This window comes from Dermacentor variabilis, chromosome 7 (genome assembly GCF_050947875.1).
Source record: "Dermacentor variabilis isolate Ectoservices chromosome 7, ASM5094787v1, whole genome shotgun sequence".
NCBI lineage: Eukaryota > Metazoa > Arthropoda > Arachnida > Ixodida > Ixodidae > Dermacentor > Dermacentor variabilis.
This window is the reverse complement of record NC_134574.1, coordinates 126,492,659-126,514,624: the sequence shown is the minus strand read 5'-3', so window position 1 is coordinate 126,514,624 and position 21,966 is coordinate 126,492,659. Positions and strand designations below refer to the sequence as shown.

The window sequence follows — 21,966 nt, the reverse complement described above, 5'->3', positions numbered from 1 at the left end:
TTTTTTACCCAGTTATCGGTTACTTTTTATTTATTTTTTTGCGCACGTTGCGTTATACGGGCTTTACGTTGGAAGTCAGCTAGGAGTTTGGACGGCTGCATAGGTGCAAGCCGACGGCGTTGTCCCGCAGCGCTGCGGACGTGGGAAGCCCCCTAAGCGGCCCGATGACCATGCGACCAGGCGTCGGCGAGCGCGCGTAGCCGGCGTCGCTGATGGAATGACATTAAAGAACCGCCAACAAATAGGACGCTCAGTAGTTCCGAAGACTGTGAGAAGTCGCTCGTGTACACAGCTTTCGCTGTCCTTTGATGCATCAGCTGCCACAGTCAGCACACATTCACCCGACATCTCTGGACGCGCGTTTCCGTGTGGCGATTGGTTAATCGTGTGGGGGTAGGACTTGCAGCGCAGATAAGGCACCAATACAAAGCGCGCATGCTCTCGTGAAATCGAGCTAGCGTGGGTGCGTTCGTCACCACACGCCGACCAATCATAGTTCTTTGGGGAGCTCGCGCCATCTCGCGAGAGCTTTGGGGGCATCCCGAAGGCTTGTGATGGAAAGCTCGGGAAAGACAGCCCTCCACTTCTCCCACCACCCTCTCCCTCTGTGGCCGCTGCTGGAGGGGAGAGTCACAATTCCCCGCCGATGATCACGCCGCTGAAGGCAACGCACACACATATATATGCATAGCCACTTTTGCTGCCGCTACAAATGTGATGGTTAAAGACTTATTTACGGAATCGTGCAATGAAACAACAACGCTATCTATATAAACATCTTCGCTTCAACAAATGTACACTTTCAAGCTTTCGAATCAGTTCGACAATCATGGTAGATGGGTTCTGTCTCGCACTTCCTCTCTCTCTCTCTCGCTCCACCTCTCCTTTTCTATAGGTGGTGTCCAAAACCTGACGTCTATGACGTGCTTTTGGCTCCTGAAATCGTTTCCGCGGCATGCAGCGGGCAAAAACATAGCCTTCGAAATCCGCGTCTGTTGTCCAGATGGCGCTGTCGCCGGGACGTGAATTTCGACAACACCTACAACACCTATTCTGCTGCTGTTCGAGATACCACTCCGAGCCAGCGGTTATTAAGTACTGAATGCTGAGTATAGGGGCTTTCGTCGCATCGTCTCACCAGTGATCATGTTGAGAAGGGTGGTCTTCCCAGCACCGTTGTGCCCGAGCAGCACGGTGATCTGGTTGGTGTAGATTCGCAGGCAGACGTCGTCCACGGCAACCACACCGTCGTAGTCCTGCGTACACGTCACGTGACATATCCTTGGCGCGCCATATCTCCGTGCGTACGACACCTCTCGTCTGCGCGCAGCGTTACGCGTCGCGTCACGTATACTCCTGTACGCTCACATATGCACTCACGTATACGTGAGCGTATACCCACGCATACTGTGCTGCTGGGGATGAGCGAATCGAGATGACGGGTATAAAGCGAGATAAAGCGGCTGACTGTACGGCAATATGCCTGTATCGATGACGTCAATAAATAGCTCCTTGTACGACCCCATGCCAAGTAGCAAAGTTTGACTAGGCTAACAGAAAGCCTGCAGTGAAACCTCGTTTAGCGAAGTCGTACCCAACATAAAAATACCTTTATTATATGCTATATTTGTTATAAGCATACGATCACTACACATGGATGTAGGCGAGAAAGGTTTTGTGTTTAATTCGTTAAATCCAATTGTTAGTTACATCCGTATTCGTTATTATTATATTATTATTATATACTGGAGGCCGTGGTTGTAGGGCCGAAGCAGGAGTGAAAAACAAGCGTACATGCAATACAATAGACTGCATGTTAAGGGTGCAAGGCAAGGATATCAGAGAAAAATTAGGTTTGGTTAATCATAAAATATAAGTATATATGTCGTACAGTGATGTATTATGAACATGTTATATACCAAAGTTGATGTCTGTAATAACATTCACGAAACACTCAACCGATGTAGAGGAGACGAGTACCCCCGGTAGCTTGTTCCAATAGGCTGTTGCGGCTGGAAACAAAGGATACCTCTGAGACTGAATGTGAATTGTGGTTTATTTGACAATTTTACTATTACTCGTGCGTGGTGAATGTCTCGTAAGGTCGTGCAGGTAAGCAGGGCTACTTATCTTCAAGTAGCCATGATAGAGTTCACAGACAAATTCAGGGCATGACTGTTGGCTGTATACACAGCTTCACAAAACAATCTATAGACTCGTATTGCCGTAAAGAAGTCTTCAAAAAGGCAAAATAGCCTGCTTGAAGAATCTGCGGACTCCTCAAGGGCACTATCAGACCCCCCAGAGGGCAAGGCAGTCGACTAAAGGTCTGTACACAAGTGTTTGACAGTGTGAAACCGATTTGACAATGCCACGCCACTTCGGCGTAATACCTTGCTTGCGTTGACGAGTTCCACAGCCACTGCCTGGTACGTGGGTTCGGCTTCGAAGTTAAGAAGCTCGTCGCCTCCCCTTGATGTCGATAGCATTGGGACGAAGGTCATCCTCGGAAGCCAGTAACCGAGCTAAGGAAACAGATTTTTTTTTTTTTTACAGCGAAGTTGTTGCGAAGTTTTTTCACAGTGAAAATTGCTAATATAGAGGTCAGTCGAAGACGTTATACAGGGTGATAATTTTTAAGTTTTATGGAATTTTTAAAAGTAGCCTGTTGCAGATAATATGATTCTAGTCCTTGAGATGGGTAATTCAGACAGCCGAGTTATTTCTGCTTCCGACTGTCATGAGCTCCTAGAACATAGCAACCCACAACTGTCTTCGTCGCAAACATAGTTGGCATTTTCATTTTCTTGACTACCATATATGCTAGTATAATGGCCACAGGTTTTTTTTTTTCCCCATAGATTTGGAGTAAATATCAAATGTCCTGCCATTAAACGGAGAAAATGACACATTTTTTTGTAAATATTTTCGGTGGTACTTGCCTTTATTGAACTACAGTAGTCGCTTGGACGTAATGGTTCGGCGGAAACTCGCAAGGTCGAGCGAAGTAATTAAAAACGGGAAAATAAGACATCCACCCAAACGTGGCTAAGTGCTACAAAGGAAACCCATACGGGTTCCTCGAAAGCAAAGCCTCGCAGTTGAAGAAAAATTGCTTCGAGTTGTTGAGAAGAGAGAGAGAGATAAAAACTTTATTTGGTTCCTTCAAGGAATTATCGTCTCGAGGTCTCCGTTGTCTTCTTGGGCGCCGGCGACTTGGAGCCTCTTCCGGCAAGGGTGGGCCCCTATTCCAGGGCTCCACTGAGCCTAGCTACCTCACTAGCGTGCTGCACTAAGGACCTTTGGGCCGTGAGCTCGCAGCTGGTAAGCCGACTCTCCCATTGCTCCGCACTCGGGTTATTGTGTTGGTAATTCGACTTCGCCCTGTCATGCGCTAGCCACCTGGTTAGCTCAGATGGTAGAGCGGCTGCCCCGAGACTGCGGTGGTCCCGGGTTCGAGTCCGGGTCCAGGACGAATTTTTCTTCAACTGCGAGGCTTTTCTTGCGAGGAAACCGAATGGATTTCCGTTGTACCACTTGGCTACGTTTGGGTGGATATATCATTTTCCCGTTATTGATTAATTCGCACTACCCTGCGGGTTTCCGCAGAGCTATTGCGTCCAACTCTTGCCTCTGCTTTGAAATGTTGAGAAATTAGACTTCGCCCTGCCATCTGCTAGCCGCTTGGTTAGCTCAACATGGTAGAGCGGCTGCCCCGGAAAGGCGCTGGTCGCGGATTCGAGTCCTGTACGAAGACGAATTTTTCTTCAACCGCGAGGCTTTTCTTTTGAGGATTCCGCATGGGTTTCCGTTGTAGCACTTAGCTACGTTTTGGTGGATATCTCATTTTCCCGTTATTAATTAATTCGCACTACTTTGGGTTTCCGCAGAACTATTACGTCCAACTCTTGCCTTTGCTTCGAATTGAGAAATTAGACTTCGCCCTGCCATCTGCTAGCCGTTTGGTTAGCTCAAGATGGTAGAGCGGCTACCCCGGAAAGGCGGTGGTCGCAGATTCGAGTCCTGTACGAAGACGAATTTTTCTAATGTGAAATCAAATTTGGTGAAAATGGCGGGAGGGGGGAGGGCACTATGACCGATGTTCTGGCAAAACGAATTTGGCGAGTTAATAGTCATTCTAAAATTAGATAGGGTTGTTCTATAATTACACTCGAAACATTAAAAAAATTAAAGCAGAGTCATGCAACTTGCATAACCGCAACCCTATTTCCAGCTGTTTTAGTCCCTCGCATTCAAATAGCTAATTAAGTGCACAATTACTGGGTCCCGAAAACTCCATTTCTTTTGTACAAAACGCAAATTCAGACTATTCAGACTGCCGTCGTAGGGAATGCACCCTTTAACAGACATCGACTAGGCCGAGTACGAAGTAGGAGACCTTTTAAAGCGACCAGCTAAACACGCGTAGAAAGCCGTCACGTGACCGCGGCAGGGTCACTGACCTTCAGCGGGAAGTGGTAAGGCTTGTGGACGCCCGGTCCAAGGGAGAAGACGTTGTCGAAGTACCAGATGAAGGTTGCCAGGATACAGTCGAAGGTGAACCCCACGAACACGATCTCGGCGAGGGTCACATTGTCGGGGGTCGCGGCGGGATCGTAGAAGTTGCTCCAATTCGCGCCGCGTTCCACTGCATGCAACACACAACGGCATGGGAGTGACTGAATCATCGCACTACAAAGAAATCTCTCGCACGTTCTGCCCACGAAAGCATGGCTTTTCAAAGTCAATTTCGGCGACGTAGACCATTTTACCATGACGTTGCAGTATTTTAAGCATTAACTTATGGGAGACAGTTGAACCCTTCACTCAATGGGCACTTCGTTAGTTGGTTGGTCTCGAGATGCACTGCAACGGATGTATGTCTTCAAGCTCATTATTTTATTTAAGAAGAGACTTCCTTTGCCTTCTTCCACTGGGTTTCGGCGTGTTTGCTGACGACCATGATGTGACGATTCGAAATGACGACGATGGTATAACGACAACAGAGGGAAGCGGATTTGTGGACAAAGGGATGACGATGAGTGTACGACGACAACAGTGTGACAGCAACCGGATGACGAAGCTGGAATGACGACGATGGCACGACCACGACGGCATCACGACGCGGATGCATAATAGCGACTGTGTGACAACGACGCCACGACGACAATGACATGAAAACAGCGGCATGATAAAGAATGAAAGAGTACACCATAATTGCAATAAAATGATGAAGGAATTACGTCGATGGACTGACGAAGGCATCATGACGATCACGGAATGACGACAAGAGACAAGGGACGTTACGGAAGTGGTGATGGTAAAACTACAGGGTGGCGAAAACATGACAAAGGTATTATGACTGTGTGACAACGACTGGATGACGAGAGTCGGATGCTGAGGTTATAATGGTGACGACGGAACGATCACGACAGACAGCGAGGGCGTGAAGACGACGACTATGTATGACGAACACGGCATGACAACAGATGGCAAGATAATCGGTTGACGACCAGTGTATGACGACAATGGTGTGACGACGACTTGACCACGTAATCTCTATGACGACGATGGGGTGACCACGACGGCCTGACGAGAGACGATTGACGACTTGGAATAGCGAAAAAGCAGCGGCCAAGACGGCATCACGATCACACGCACATAACTATTAACTCTTTTTTTGCATTCAAGCCTTCTATTTCTCTTATTGAGTTATACTTAGACTTATTTCGTGCTTGATGTATTGGTGCAATTCTTCTCACTGCTGCTAGTATTTGTATTGCTTACATATAACCTTCATCAAGGGTGCCGTTGCAGCCTTGCCCTTTGGGATTCTGCACCATGGTTCTGTATATTTTCTGAGCTGTAGTTAACGTGAAATTTATTAGTGTTAAAACTTGACAGAATTAGTCAACCAGTCGGTCGAGCGGCCTTTCTATCCCTCAGTCAGCTTATTTTGTACTTTTAAACTATTACTCATCTTGGCCCACTCGGTCGGCGTAGAAGGCGTGACGACGATGGCATGACCACATTCAGACGACAAAGCTGGAATGACGACGATAGAACGACAATGGCGGAATCACGACGACGAGCACCTACTTAGTGGCCCAAGCTGGTAAACAAATTGAACCAGTGGGTGGGCGTAAGAGTTCAGATAGATAGATAGATAGATAGATAGATAGATAGATAGATAGATAGATAGATAGATAGATAGATAGATAGATAGATAGATAGATAGATAGATAGATAGATAGATAGATAGATAGATAGATAGACAGACAGACAGACAGACAGACAGACAGATAGATAGATAGATAGATAGATAGATAGATAGATAGATAGATGGATAGATAGATAGATAGATAGATAGATAGATAGATAGATAGATAGATAGATAGATAGATAGATAGATAGATAGATAGATAGATAGATAGATAGATAGATAGATAGATAGATAGATATTCAAAGTGCCTAAGTAGGCAAACAATGCTTCGCATTAAAAATTCACGTAACGCAACAGGACCTCTCCTGTCCTTGCATGCCAGTTTTTCCTGTCACTGACCTTGGTTTGGTGCATGCATGCATTCGCACTCACCGAACTTTTCGAAGCGTTCCAGTACGCGGAAGCTCCAGTGTAAACTCATTCCGGGAAAGATGGCGGTGAGCAGCTTGTCCTTGCGGGCGATGTAGTAGTAGCCCTGCCCTCCAGCGTGCTCCAGAAGCAGGAAGGGCATTGCGTTGCTGAAGGTCCAGTACAGCATGGCGCCCGCGATCGCGGAGTGCGCTACAAGGACGTTTAAGAAGCGAGGCCTCAGCAGTTGATAACATGTGACGATTTAGCACGCAGTTTTTTTGCAGCTTGTGCGAGTTTGGTGCCAATGCCCTTGTAAAGTTTGGTATACCTACGCCTATGCGAGTTCTTTAAACGGAGACGTGGTACGGAATGTCTGGGATTATTTTGAACGTGACGTGGAGTAAAAGGCCGTCACATGTCAGCGTCAATAAATCTCGCGCGACACCTTAAAATTTTCTTGCTCAAGTCAACCTGTCCTCAAAATCAAGGCTCACGACCGAACTACGAACATGAAATTCAAAGCTTATTAAAATAGCCTGCCCGTTCTACAAAAAAAGAAAGAAAGACATTGGAATCCCGATAAATACAGAAATATGTGCAAAGTTTCACCAATTCATGAAGATGAGAACAACGTCAAGCGATTTTCCCCCTTTTAATATTCACCTTCGGCAACGTTTACGCGGGCCTGAATATTTTTGATTCTATTCAATGAAAAAAGAACGGCTTTGAGGATGATAAAACGCGACCGTTAGGTACACAATTCCCTACAACGTGTTATTTACATATATATTTAACGCCAACAGCTATCGCATTTTTTTTCACATGAAGCCGCGATACGGAAGGTTCGAGCACGTCTTGAACGTAACTGAGCTAAAATGCTGTCACATCTCAGAGCAAAATAAACCTTTCGCGAATCAGAAAATATCTTTGAATGTTAAAACTCAGCTTTAATTTAGGAACATGAAAAGTTCAATTCCTAATAAAAACCGCGAGTTCTACAAGAAAACAAAGAAGTCACAGTTTCACCCGAAAGGCGAAGCATCGATTGCGATAGCCTATTAGTCGACAGCTCTATGAAGTAAAAATAGCAGTTTTATCAGTCGCATAAACTTGTAAATATCCGCTTACTAACTAAATTATCAAGCATGGTATCGCTTGCGCACAAGCAAAAATGAACACATCTCACTCCGTGACCACGCACACTCGCTGTCAAAACGCTAGAGTGAGAAAGCGCGGCAGCAGCAGCGAGCGAATTGACCTTCGTGCTGCTTCTCGCATCACCCCCCCCCCCCCCCCCCCCAACGCGAACTATGCCGCGAAAACCCAGCGCGCGACGGACTCCATCACAGATGGCTTTCAAGATACAGCGGCTCGGGCGGGCACGCGCGGCCGCCCAGAGTAGAAGGCGTCCCCCCTCCCTACCCTCCCCCTGGATCCTTGCGCGACGGAAGACGGCGCACTTGCTCCCCGCTTTCCTCGCTTGCGTGCGCCAGAATGAGCCGCGATTGCCGGCTGACCATCGCACGCCTTCACTCGCACATACTTGAGTGTGCTAGAATACGGTCTAGTACGCTCTACACATACTGCACACAGCGCGCGGGGACGATGTTATCGACTTTATACGGAACCTCACGGCGACAGCAGAAATGCGCCTGGAGTGGCCATATAATTGCTATCGCTATGAAAAGAGCGTGGGGAGTAGGCCGCCCACATACAGCCCGCCTTCAATGTGCCGCAAACGTGCTGTGACAGACGATGTACGAAATGAAGTGAGCATGCTTTCCCACACATATAACACACTAAACAATACGGCCGAGCTCTCGCTACACAGCCCCAGAGTCCTTTAACAGTTCAAAAGTGTTAAATGCTTCTGGTAGTAGTACCGAGGCTGACAAGCGCTTTTCGAATTCAGGGAGGGTGCGAGCAACGGCTAACACAAGGCATGTAGGCACATGTAGAAAGCAGCATGACGTCACAGCGCCAGCCTTCGCAAGGCCAACTCTCCGTGAAGCGGTCCTTTCGCTTTTTCTCTCTCCCGTGCTCAAAAATGTCGGCCCAACAAGTGACCTTGAGCTGGGCGGACTCGCGCGAGTTTGCTCGGTTTCCGGTTGGCTTTATTCCACGCGCACATGTTCGGGTGCCTTGTCAACGGCTCCGGTCAAACGGTGTCACGAAATGCTAGTTGCAACTTCGGTCGCTTATTGTTTGCAACGCCTACATTTAACAGCTTCACTGCAACGTTCTTGTGTGTGTGACGCCCGCACGTTGGTGTCGCAGCAGTTGTTTTTTCGTAAGAACGTGCGCTAAGCGACGCGGCGTAGAAAGACACTCAAATCCACCGCGACATGACCGCGTGCTGGAACTTCTTCGGGCTTCAGTTTCAGTCAGCGACGCTCCATGCTAGTTATTCTCTTCCTGCACACTGACGCCTTATTCACGATCCACCATGTCGGTTAGGTCAGACGAGACGTGAGGAGAAGCGCATTCGCAGACTTGCGCATCACCTATTTCATTGCGAGGAAACCAAAAGGAGCACGAACAGCGGAGTTCGCGTAGGCAGCAGGGAGCATGTAGGTTCACAGCAACAGTACTGGAAAGAAACCTGGCAATGGTGCCTACGCGTGCCGGCTGTATATAGAGTTTCATCTGGTGCGAGAAAGACAGGTGGTACCTGGAAACGTACGATTTGGGGACGCTCGACTGTCTCGCGTCCCTTGAGGCTAGTTTTCTCCGCGTGACTCTAGCCTTTTCCACGCGGTTCTCGCATCTCTTGACGTTTCGCTTCCCCGCGTCGCACACACGTGATGCCGCATGGGTGCGCGCTGCTAGGGCGGCACGCGCAGGGACGCTAACACGTAAGCACGATGCCGTGCACCGGCTCCTAGATTTCTCCTTAGGGTCACTGCAGTATTCTTGGCCACTACTACTTGTTTCCATAATAATGTACAAGACTTGTAGACTCACCTTCCCTGAAACCAACTAACTCCGTACCTCTAGGATGCCCTCATTACAGTCGTTACTTTAGGGCCTCCTCCTGTAACACTTATAGAGGCCGTCAGGATAAATATCCAGCATCTACAACGAGAGACGGGGCGAGTTAGGCTGATTCTAGATGCGAGTTAAGGCCGCTTGTTAACTCGCACGTTAGAGGAACGTGCATCCAGCTGTTCGGCCTGGAGATGGCGTCGCGCGCGAAACGACCATTCGCACGGGTGTACCCGCTAAGGAAGCATTAATTATTAGGTATCCTCGCGTGGGGTGCCGAGCCCGTTCGATTCCTCGACGTGTCTCTATCGACGAACTGTTTCTCGTACTCATTTCTGGCTATCCCGGTCTTGTCGCACGAAAGGGCGCAACAAACGATCTCTTTTGCGTTGCCGCTCCACTCTGTACTGCGTCTTTTGGTGCCAAGAGCAAATAGAACCCCGCGAGCGTTAGTAGGGAAAACGATCAACGCGAGCAGCTCGCACTCACGGTGCGCGAAGAACATGGACAGGGCGAAGGCGTGTATGAGACACTGGCTGCAGAAGAAGTTGAGTATGACGAACAGCAGCGTGGGGTCGCTGAACTGTATGAAGGCCCGGCCTTCCTCGTTGCGCTTGACGCAGGTGAAGAGCAGCATGAGCGACACGATGATGGAGTGCATGAAGAAGGCGCTCAGGTAGTGGCTGGCCCAGTACACCCAGTCGCTGAGGCCCATCACTCGAAGCAGTTCGCGCATACCTGGCGGAGGAGGAGGAGGAGGAGGACGACGACGACGAGATTAGAGGGTCGCGCTGAAACCCTACACATACGCTCTGCTCCGTGCGTATATTGTAAAGTGCACTTTCTAGTCTTGGACACTAGAAGTGGCTCTAAACTGTGAAATTGGCTTCCCACACGACAGCGGAACGTGAAAAGAACAGTAGAGCATTCATCCACTGTAGGGTTTCCTTGCATCTTTTTACTCGCCGTGGTGGCGCAGTCTCTATCTCTCTCTTTACACTCACTCTCTCTAGACACTCTCTCTCTCTCGACACTCTCTAACGATGCCAAGCGTCAAGCGCTGTCCCTCACCGGTGGCCTTCTCGTCGGTGAGCCTGGCGACGAGCACGGTGAACGGGATGAGCATGCCGATGCAGAAGCGCGTCAGCACCAGGGCGTAGTTCTTCTGGTCCCGGTGAACGATGTAGGCCGGGTAGGGAAACCGGCGCAGGCGCACTTCCTGCGGCGGAGGCTCTTGCAGCCGCTCGGCCTGCAGCTCCAGGTGGCGCTGCTGCAGGGCCCCCATGATGGGCAGCAGGGTGTGCATCTCAGGAAACCGCTCCTCATCCACGGGTCCGTCCGGCTGAGAGATCAGCCGCTGGCGGTAGTTCACCTGGGAGGGGGGGCACCCCGTTCGGTGGCACAGCTAATTAGATCTCGCTGAGTCCGCCATCTTTATACTCATTCAAGCATGAGCCTAACAGTATTTACTATCAAATTACCTTAACGTATTTTGCTACGTTCTGTTTGAGCACTATCCGTGCGTAATCTCAACTATTGTATGTTAGTTACAGTGCTGCGTTTCATTTTGTTTACTTCATGTATACGCGTTGTCACACCTAACTTTGAGCCTGTTTATTTTATTCCTTATTTTCTTTTGTTATCTGCTTTAGTATTTTCCTTTTCTTTTTGTAACTGATAACTGGTTTGGACTAGTTGGTTACAATTCGTGATCAATGTTATTTGTGCACTACTTGAATCGAGGACTGGGGGCGACAGACACAAGCGCAAACATTCAACTGGTTTTCATGGTAGGAAGTCGAGTGGTTTATTCAGGCAGCTGAAGCGGCAAAAATTCATAGCTTTAGGAAGAACTGCGTCAGCGTAGCTTCGTTGGGACTATCACAAAAATAAATTCTTTATCTCAATGGGGCCGGATTTTGCGAAAGCGGAGTGATGGATGCGTAGGCCATCGACATGTATGTCTTGGGTATGATATTATTATTATTTAGTATCTATCTTGCTATTGCGAATGCATATGTTCAAGTGTCTTGTTGATTGCGCATGCCTATTTTATTGTGTATTTCAAGTTACGTCGCATTTACCTATGTATAAACCACTCGACTTTCTACCAATTAAAACCAGTTGAAAGTTTGTGCTTGTGTCTATCGTCCCGCAGTCCTCGTTTCAAGTGGTGCGCAAATAACATTGATAATGCATGATAACTGAAGTTACGAAAACATAGACAAAACATGAATAAAATCGCGACGAAATCTGGACATAAAACAGCAACAAATCGGGACACGTTCTGGGACAATGCATCGAGCATCAAAATAGGTTCAGTTTGTTTTTATTGTCTTAAAAAAAAACCTTTTTTTTTTGCTCTCTGTCCACCAAAATGTAGGATACTTTATCATCCATCATAGAAATAAATTATTAAGAACATCTCAACTCTCTCAACCTGTCTTTTCTCCTTTAAGATACTCTCATAGTTATACGGAGTAACGATGTTTGGTCTGGTATAAATGCACACTTATAAGTGGTTCTCGAAGCTACATAAGCGTGTTCGCACATGTCAAGCGCACAAAATGCTCGGAGAGAAAGAGCTAATAAGTCCGAAAAGGACCCAAACAAACGCTGCTTTTTTGTTTCTTGCATCGGCTCAGCGTACGCAAACATTGTGGGACTCGTTAGCCGACCCTATTGGTAGCTCTTGAATGACCTCACACCCTGGTGCAGTAGAACTACTACAGCATACGCTACAGTACGCACAAAGTATACGGCGTGACAAGATGCAATAGCCGGATAAATTTTACAGCAAACCTCCGACGCTTCGTTAGCGCATTAAGCCACTGCGGCAGGCGCGGCGTGACACTTGGTGCGCGTGGAATAAATTTGACACTTTCGCAGTACTTGCGATTTCGAAACGAAAGACCGTCTACGGCGCAAGTGATTGGGACGCCGTGGGCACGTAGGCAGAGCGAACCGCTAGTGCTTTCTGACTAGGTTAAAATACTACCTGCAGTTGAACGGCAAAATGAGTACAGGTACTTCTGTTGAATCACGGGAAACAATATAGAAAACCTGGACACCTGGGTCATTCTAACTTTCCGGAACAACCAGCGTAAGTTCGGGAGATTTCGGGACAGCAGTGTTGCTGAAAACCAGGCGCAGGCAGTTTGGTATAAGTTCGGGTACGTGGCTGACATGAACGTCGGGACATTTTCTTCGAAATCGGGACATTTGTCCCGGAAATGGCAACTCCACTGATAAGCAACTGTTCCGGTGAAATCTCTGCTGACGTTGGGACTCTTGTGTGCATATTTATTTGTATCTAGCGGTTCGTGTCATGAACGAATAATAAACTGAAACTGAAAAATGTCACACTGAACCCGCGCATATTGAGCAAAAGGCTCTTCTAGGACCCCTCTGTGTATTTTATTGCACATTGTCATCACTCCTTCTCAAGTGTAATTGCGAAGCGATTACTTAACATATTCACCCCGGATATCATGTCAGAAACATGAGATGCGCGTGAAAGAGCTTTATTGACATTTTTGCCCCCAGTATTTTTTGAAAAATGACACTGATTTGAGAGAAATCGTTTTTATTTGTCGTCACGGATGCCGAAAAGTCATAACGAAATGTTTTTTTATATATATATATCGTGAAGTGGTGCGAAAATCTAGAGCACGACGTTGCATCTTCAACTCAGTGTTCAGAGTTACGCTCAGATGAGCAGTTTTTTTTTTTTCCATATCAAACATGATAAGATGGTTCATTTGTCCACTACATGGAGATGCAGCTGCTGACCCTTATCAGTGGTTAGTAAGCGAAAAATAGGTTTTTCACCGTAAAACATAGCAGTCAATAACAATAGCTAATAAGAACAAGACAGATTTATTACAGATAGGTAACAATTGTACATACAAAGCAGAACGTCCAAGAACGAGAACGCAATAAAATGTAACCAACACATTTTACGATATTTCACTTTACACCTATTACCAAGCACGCGCGATAATTATTACGATTCATAATTGCGCATTCATCCTGGGTCCTCCATTTCGACAAGATGTAAATGACAGCGCATTTCCTCCGTTCTTTGTAAAGAACGAATCCCGTCATTTTTCCACTTGCGTTCGTCTAATATGGCGCACTCTGCTTCGTCTATAACTTCGTCACCGTTGTAACCTGTCTGTAACAAACCTTATCTTGATCCTGTCTGTGCCCGTTCTTTTGCGATGCTCTAGATAGTTTGCACAGAAGCCATCGCAGCCGCCATTTACGAGCACTTGCACGTAGAGACGAGGCGTAATAAGCATGAAGCGTGACAGGATGAGAGCACTACAGGCGCGTCTGGCATCGAACTACAAAGCGATAACGGTGACAATCCATTGACAAACAGTCGTCGTCAAAAAAGCTGAACACTGTGCACGCGCGTGGTGACACGGTGCCCTGACGTCATCGTGGCCGCCACGCTTGGGTACTATAGCACGGTGAGCGCTGCGTCTGTGACGTCACGTGAAGACTATACATAGCATCGTCAACGAACCGCAGCGGGCTCGCGTATAATCGCGGCCCCCCTATTCGGCTTATTGTAAGCCCATTACGCAGGACAGCTATAAAGTATAGGGGCACGCACCTGCAAGTCGAAAGGCAGGTTGCCGGCCATGAACGAGACGTGCAGGTTGACGGGTTCGGTGTCGGTGTCGTTCTGGGTCACGCCGGTGAACCGCAGCGCCACGGAGTGGGCCGGGCGCGGCGTCTCTTTCGACCCCTTGTGGGGCCGGTGGACGAGCTGTAGCTGGCGCAGCGTCTGCACTCCGATCACCTCGGTGACGCCCAGCTTGTGGAAGGCTTCCCGCGCCAGCCGGGACAGGTACCGGTTGCGCGACGGGTAGTAGTACGCCTGCGCGCGTCGACCGCACGGCGAGCGTATGAAGCCGCGTTCACACGAAAGCGACAATAGCGCATCGCATCCCTTATAGCTCATTGCTCTAATAAGTTGCGCGGCAGTTTTAATGCGGCTGATCCCCCTCCCACGCAGTGCGGGCCACTAACGGCGCTTACATGAATGCGACGAGCGGCGCGTGCTTTTTGGCGGCAATATTGTTTGCGAAGAAAGAAAGATTATCAAGAGTATTTGAGCTGTTCAAGCATAAGAAGCGTCGGGCTCACGTACGCGACTTTTTTTTCACAATTTAGAGTAATTTTTTTTCTTTTTTCGAAATTCATTCACGCTGTGTTGCTAGCTCTTACCAAGCTTGCCTCTATATGCCGCGGTCCTAACCGCGACACGAAAAGAGCTGCAAAACTCCCTTTAACGGCTCGGCTGTAAAATAATCCTTATATGACACGCGCCCCTATAGTTGGCGTTGCCACGACAGGAATACGCGTGCGGTTGTGGCCTACTGGTACCCACCGTTGGCAAAGCAACAGCGGATATGCGAAAATCTGAATGATTGCTTCTCCACACATCTATTTTGACACAAACGCAAGATGGAGGACGCTGCCGTATAAACATGGGCATGGTGCCGCACCATCTCTTCCTTTTCAGATTCTGGCTGTTCGATAGCTTGTACTTCGGGCGCAGTGGTGCCAAGAGCGAGAGGTCGGCCGTCCCGTTTAGGGAAAGCAGCGTAAAAATAGGCCTACTTTCAGTATCTCGCACCCCCTATTCTTCATTTTCTGCGTAAAAGCTACCGGCAAGACGAAGAAAAAGAATGAAATTAAGTTCTGGGGTTTTGCGTGCCAAGATCACGATCTCATTACGAGGCACGCCGTAGTGGGGAACTCCAGAATAATTCTGGCCACCTGGGGTTCTTTGACGCGCACCTAAATCTAAGTACGCGGGTGTTTCAGCATTTCGCCCCCATCGAAATGCGGCCGCCGTGGGCGGGATTCGATCCCGCGACATCGCATTTAGCGACGCAGCACCAAAGCCACTGAGCAACCACGGCGGATTGCCTCGGAGTTGGGAACCGAGCTAAATTCGGGGGTTGAAGGCGCGCGCGCATGCCTTGGTAATGTGGGCCAGGTCCTCCTGCGTGTTCCAGTAGGCGTCCGGGTGAATCGGCTTGTAGTAGGTGTCGGGTCGGCGCTCCAGGGGCTCCCGGACCACGGAGTCCTCTTGGATTCCCGACAGCAGCGCCACGATGAAGGCGATCTCCAGCAGGGTGGTGGTGTAGTGGCGGAGCAGCCGCTTGATGTACACGTTCTTCCAGAGCAGCACGTACAGCTGCTTGAAGAACAGGAACGAAGGGATGAAGCGAACCCGGGTGCTGTCGCCACCTGCGTCTGCCAAGGAATGGAGAGAGCAGTGTTTAGTTGTTGATCGAAACGGGCTGATTGAAACGGACGAAAAATAGTGTAGTGCTGACCGCACTTAAACTGCCTGGCTTAGTCTGCTGAAACCTGAAAGGCGGTCAGCAAGGGTTGCGGGGGAGGGGGGGTTGGGTGAGTATAATACCTGGTGCCCAAACCCAGCGCCCAGTGACCACGACCGTTTCCCTTGAGTTGACAGGAACAGATCTCAAAGGCAACGCTTTTGCTGATTGGAGGCGCCGGGGAAAATTGCAGAGCCCGAAACCCGTCAGAGCCGCCATATCTTGAATAGGATTTGTAGGACAATTGTATTGTATTGTATTGGGTTTTATGGCGCATAAGCAACTCAGGCTATCAGGCGCCAAACACATGTTATAATTTATTTCAAAAATTGGGTATCCTCAGCGAAAGTCCTTGTCAGGACTAGGACTCTGAGGAGCCCGACAAATCAAATGGAGACCTCAGCCTTCTTCTCAGGACTGAGAAAATGGGTGAGGTGCATTTGTAGGACAAGGGTAGAGGATAGATTGAAGAAGGCAACAGTTTACAGTGCTCAGAAAATGGGTGAGGTGCATTTGTAGGACAAGGGTAGAGGATAGATTGAAGAAGGCGACAGTTTACAGTGCGACTTGGTAAAAATTTATTCGTAGTTCGCTTGTGGAGCGAATTTTCATATTTCAGCCGGCGGCTTTATCGTACTTTATCATATCTTTGTGACCTCGTATAATGCTGATATAACAACGTTTCCTTACATCAAATGTTTCATTTAAGAGTCCCTGCGGCACTTTTCTAAGGGCCGTCATTTAAAGCAGCCAAATGGAGGCAATAATTTATCGCTGAATGCCCAACGCACCAGCCGTTAAAACGGCCAGACGCAGTTTGCTGTGGCTTGGCCATTTCGCAGCGCTTGTCCTTCCGGAAGCAAATTTCAGCCGGCCAGCATAATTTCAATATTCTTCTCGTTCTGTTCTGTTCCTTTCTAACGTTGCGTCGACGGCCAGCCGATCCCGGTGATATCGCGGGCGGAGCACTGCACGTGGACCACTGACGCAACGCGATAAAGATTATCACTAGAATAAAATCGTTGCATTATACCGGCTCTTTCCCGAAACGGCTAAGCCTCCCGCAGAGGCGCACGACTACAACGCTCTACATGGCTGCGACGGGGACTGTGCAACAAGGGAGATGCGTAGGTGGAGGCTCATTTAGACGCAAAGGAATAGCAATCATGCTCAGGTTTTTTCGGACATTGCCCCTTCGGCCATATGTCGAACTTCAACGCAGTCCAACTCAGCCGAATGCAGCAAACGATCGTGCGACGCACGCAAGCGGGGTCGCTAGCGCATCCCGTGCTCTTGCACAAGATGTTCCCAACAGAGCATGACACGTCATGCCCGTTTTGCAGACGGTCAAAAAGCACTCTAGCACACATCCTTGCAGAGTGCACTAAGCTCCAGAACCCCGCACCATCCCTACCCCTCACCCTCCCCAGCCCCAACCCCCCCGAGCGATGGGAGACCTTGTTGTCTAGCCCCGACCTACCAACTCAGCTCGCGCTGGCGGCTAGAGGCCAGGAACTGCTGGACGCATATGGGACCTGAGAAGAAGGTTCCACCCCATCTGGTGCTAGCGCGCACCAACCGTTACTAAGGGCTCAGTACAAAAGTTGATTCTCTCTCTCTCTCTCTCCCCTAAGGCGCAACTCAGTGGGTCGCATTTAAACGTTATTTCAAAACATTATTACAAAATATCAGCCGAACTTCAACTTTCAGCTAGCAATGTCGAGAACGTAGTCCCTTCTAATGACATACGTATTTGCGGTACTTAGTCGTAAACGTGTATGTTACTAGAAGGGACTGCATTATCCACGTTCCTAACACAAGGTTGTTGAAGGTAACTTCAATGTAACTCAAGTTCAGCCATTCTTTTGCAAGGTATATATATATATATATATATATATATATATATATATATATATATATATATATATATATATATATATATATATATATATATATATATGTGTGTGTGTGTGTGTGTGTGTGTGTGTGTGTGTGTGTGTGTGTGTGTGTGTGTGTGTGTGTGTGTGTGTGTGTGTGTGTGTGTGTGTGAAGTTTTACAGCTAGCCAAAGAGGCAATGTCCAAAATTCGTGGACATGTACAATGCGGTCCACTGTCGAAGCGAACACTTAAGATGTGCGGCCATCACTTGGCTCGCGTCCTAGCTTCAAGTGGCTGCGGAGGCTACGTCAATGCACTGCAGAGGTGTGTCTCACGAAGTGAGAGCTGCCAACTAGAAAGTTATCTGTTCCAAACCTAGGCGATTGCACTCTTGCGAGAGAGGGCAATTAGGACATGATATGCCCTCAAGCGTTCTCTTTAACAATGACTCCCTCTGTACGCTGAAGAGACCGGTCGAAACTACAACGAGATGGCGAGAAGGGCTAATTGGGTAACGTTGATGTTGACCAGATCTCCAAGCACACCGTCACAACGACAAAAGGCCACTTACAATAAAGCAGACAGGACGTTTCTCGCACTCCACTGTCTGGTTTTCCGTAACCTTTTCTGTGCGCAGGTGTACTTTAAGATATCTTTAGCATAATATAAGAACATAAGTTTATGAATCATGGGCCGTGATCATGTTAGGAGTCTACTGCCGTCGACTGTACATTACCCTTTTCCTTCTTGTGCTTCGTCAGCGGTCAGAGCGGCACTCCGTCCACGTTATCAGCGAGGCCTATTGGTTGCGTACGGCATAGAAACGAGCCAAGTGAATCCTAAAATAATACGGACCGTGGTCACATTGCTAAAACGAAGACACATGAAGTGCACATGACGGGTTCTCGCCTTCGCGCTGCACAGGTTGTCTTAGCGTTGCCATCTTTATTAGTGGCAGTGACGCTGCAGTGTCTCACCTTTCAGCAATATTAAGAAAGAGGGCGCGAAGAAACCGACACCAAAGTAAAAAAAAAAGAATATTGCCAATGTAAGCGAATAGCCCGAACGAAGAATGAGTGAGCGAGCGAACAAACCAATGAATTAACGAACGAACCAACGAGCGAGCAACGAACCAACAATGCACAAACGAACAAGCAAGCAAGTGAAAGAGCGCTTTTTTTTCCAAGTCAGACCACCGAACCTCGACCACCGACCAACCACAAAAATGAACTAAAAAGGGAAAAGAAAGAAAAAGAAAGAATGTTTCGCATTTCAGCAAATGCGAAACTGTCGTAGGTGGAAGCTACCCCTGATTCAGTATCTGTTCCAAAGAAACGCAAGCGCTGTGAGAAGCGGTCTGAATAGTCGGTGCAGTATAGCAGGCGCATCTTTGCCTTCATTGCCACAGAATGTCGTCCGGGAGTGTAGCAGTGTAGCATGCGAAGTTAAGAATGCTATAGACCGTTTTTTCGTAGGCGCCGCCATATTGTGAGCGCAGTGGAGCCGCCTATGAGCCGCCTATGAGCAGCGCCATACTGGCTTGGGTGAAAGCGGTCTTTTGCGTGGCAGATACACGCTCGGCAGTAGGTTCTGATGTTTGTTTTCGCGGTCGTGCGGTCTGTTTAGTATGACGTGCGTATTCTACGTGGTAAACGGTTTTGTGAGACGTGCTGAAGTGGTTTAAGGCGTCATGGCCGGAATTTCTGTTGGCGTTGAGGTGCCCGGAACACGCAGCGCGATGTGTGCGCGCGTATTCGAGTCTACAATCAGCCTCGGAGATCAATTGTGCATTTCTGAATGTTCCAATCACTAATGTGACCGTACTGCAGTATTAGCCTCTATTTATAAGCTGCGGTTTAGGAGCCATGAAACATACGCGACGATCGTAACAGCGTGAGCGTGGGTACCGTTCTGCTACGATAGGAGCTGTGATGTTATACTTTGACAAGCGTTCAAACTGTTCGCTGCAGGTTACATTGCGTGACTACTTGGTTCGATGGATGAGGTTTCTGCCCCTGAATAAAATAGTTTTGGCAAGTAATAGCAGCATACCTTACAGTCTGAATTAAGCTTGTCCAGCAAAGGGACTGTTTACGAACTGCGCGAGCGTCCTAAGCAGTGGTAGGTGCTAGATTACATATATCTTTGTTCTATATACTGCATGGTCCAAGCATACGGCATCAGCGGTTATATATTTATAAACGTTGTGCGGCGTGACTATGCGAGGCCCTATTGAGGCGTTAGCCCGTTTTCTCTTGCTTTTTCGAGAAGGAGGATGATAACCGATTTTTTTTTTTCGGTTGTGTTCGTTCCGTTCTCTGCGACGCACTCACACGTATTACGGAAATTTTGTCCTCAAAAATAGGCATCGCATTCTTTTTATGAGATCTCTCATATATTATGGCTGTATGCAAGTCAAAAAGGCAATGCCGAAGCGCACAGCTTACATATGTACCTTGCTGGTTCACCAACCGCAGTTATCGCTGTGTTGAGCAGCGCCATCGGCCTCATGCAGGAAGGCTAGCGTATACATGTGGTAATTTGAAGCCTACTAGACTTGAAATGCGCGAGAACGATGCCGGTGCATCACAAATATTTGATAGCGCCTGCCGCTTAAATGTTTCGTGGTTGCCTTAGGTTGGCCGTGCACTAGCATTCGCTCTTATGCTTTGTTTTACTCCCTACGCCAAGCGATCAGATATTGAGCAGATTTACCATTTCATGCTGCTAATACAGTCACCGGTTGTCTTTGTTGAATTTAAAACCGATATAAGCAAAATAGTTCACAACACATACGCACACCGTGACTGATAATGTGCGTACACCGGGGTTGATAAAACGCGTTACATTTTTGCGCCCCCAAGAAATATTTCCGCCTACTGTAGTTACTGATGCACCGAAAGGCTTCCCTGACGACCTTATATGAACGGACATGGCGTAAATTTCACAAAGTACCATCTAAAACATCTCGAAATCGCTCCGCTGCACGCGACAGCAATACTTTCAAGCAGCGCCGCGCCGGATCGCCCAAGCCAGAGAGGAGGAAAGGCTCTCCGCGCGCCCTATCCTCCTCGCCCGATGAAACGGTCTATAGGAGAGACTTCTACCACAGCTCGCATTCGCGACCAAACAGATAGCGGGTAACATATGAAACAAGAGGCCTAACTGTGCGCCGTGTAATTTAATACACCAACGTCGCATACTTTTCGGCTGCGAAAGAAATAGGAAGCATTTGTTACATGGAAGACCTTGCAGGTCGGAACTGACTGACTGACCAATCAACGAGCGGAGTAACACGTTCCTGCGACCGGCAGTCACGGCGCACCGCCTACGCTCACGACTAAATTTGCATAGTGCGTCGCATACGGGCAGCACACAGATGCACGACTAAGACAAAGATTTTATAAAACCTTGCATATACAAGTTGTAGATGCGACATATGTAGGGATTATTCAGCAGAAGGTGTCCAAATTCAGGCGCTGCACTGCAAAACGCGTGGAGCGAGACTTGTGTGACCGCACTATACTTGCCTATAGCTTATGCATCATTGCCTGCTGAGTAGGAAATGCAGTGTACACGTGTATACACGCGCTCGAGATGATGAAGCTTTCTAGAGTACCATAGAGTGAGGTCGTTCGCACAAAGATCGCCAAGCATTTCGTTTTTTCTCACGGTTATTTCGCTTACCGCCAGGAAAACTACACCGAAGCAAACCAGAAGCGACTGGCCGCTAAAGAACACGGCGAGTGTCAGCCTGACGATTGCCAGGAGCCTAAGAATGCGCGTCCGAGTAACTCACCCGTATCCAGGTCGCGGTCCATGGCCTTGAGCAGCGGACTCCTTGTTCGGCTATGAGGGACCTAGCAAATGGCGGGGCGAGCAACGTACCCGTCCTCGCCAGCACGTTCCTCGGGCAAGGACGTGCGACCGAGACACGAGACCGCGCGAGGCTCCGTGGTTCCCTCCACTAGATATGGCCCATACCCACTGTGGGATAAACACTGTGCTAGAACAAAAATAAAATTCAACAAGTTGGAATCTAGATACAACGAAGCTTCGTGTGAGAGCATAAAGAGTCGAAGCAGGAATTCGTGCTTATTGAATGTCCGCGCAAAGTGACACGGAAGGCTTTATTATGGATGGATGTTATGAGCGTCCCC

General features: G+C 48.3%; 2 protein-coding genes across 2 annotated transcripts in view; both read right to left on the bottom strand.

Moving 5' to 3' along the window:
* LOC142588844 (phospholipid-transporting ATPase ABCA3-like) overlaps positions 1-2,504 on the bottom strand; it is a 125,278-nt gene extending 122,774 nt beyond the window's left edge. The window contains exons 1-2 of the mRNA XM_075700663.1: positions 2,394-2,504; positions 1,139-1,256 (exon numbers count right to left, since the gene is read on the bottom strand). Coding sequence (XP_075556778.1) covers positions 1,139-1,256; positions 2,394-2,504 — 229 coding nt within the window. The remainder of the gene's footprint in view (positions 1-1,138; positions 1,257-2,393) is intronic.
* A 1,932-nt stretch (positions 2,505-4,436) lies between these two features.
* LOC142588843 (uncharacterized) lies at positions 4,437-21,627 on the bottom strand. Its single transcript, XM_075700662.1, has 7 exons — positions 21,606-21,627; positions 15,561-15,838; positions 14,184-14,450; positions 10,631-10,931; positions 10,049-10,297; positions 6,596-6,784; positions 4,437-4,648 (listed from the first exon to the last, which is right to left on the bottom strand). Exons 1-7 carry the CDS (start codon positions 21,625-21,627, stop codon positions 4,437-4,439), a joined length of 1,518 nt encoding a protein of 505 aa, XP_075556777.1.
* Positions 21,628-21,966: the final 339 nt, after the last annotated feature.

Coding starts and splice junctions, on each gene's coding strand:
- LOC142588843 (XM_075700662.1), bottom strand. CDS start 21,627: ATGGACCGCGACCTGGATACGG. Junction 10,298..10,630: donor CACCGACGAGAAGGCCACCG/GTGAGGGACAGC, acceptor CTCCTCCGCCAG/GTATGCGCGAACTGCTTCGA. Junction 6,785..10,048: donor GTCCATGTTCTTCGCGCACC/GTGAGTGCGAGC, acceptor ACGTCCTTGTAG/CGCACTCCGCGATCGCGGGC.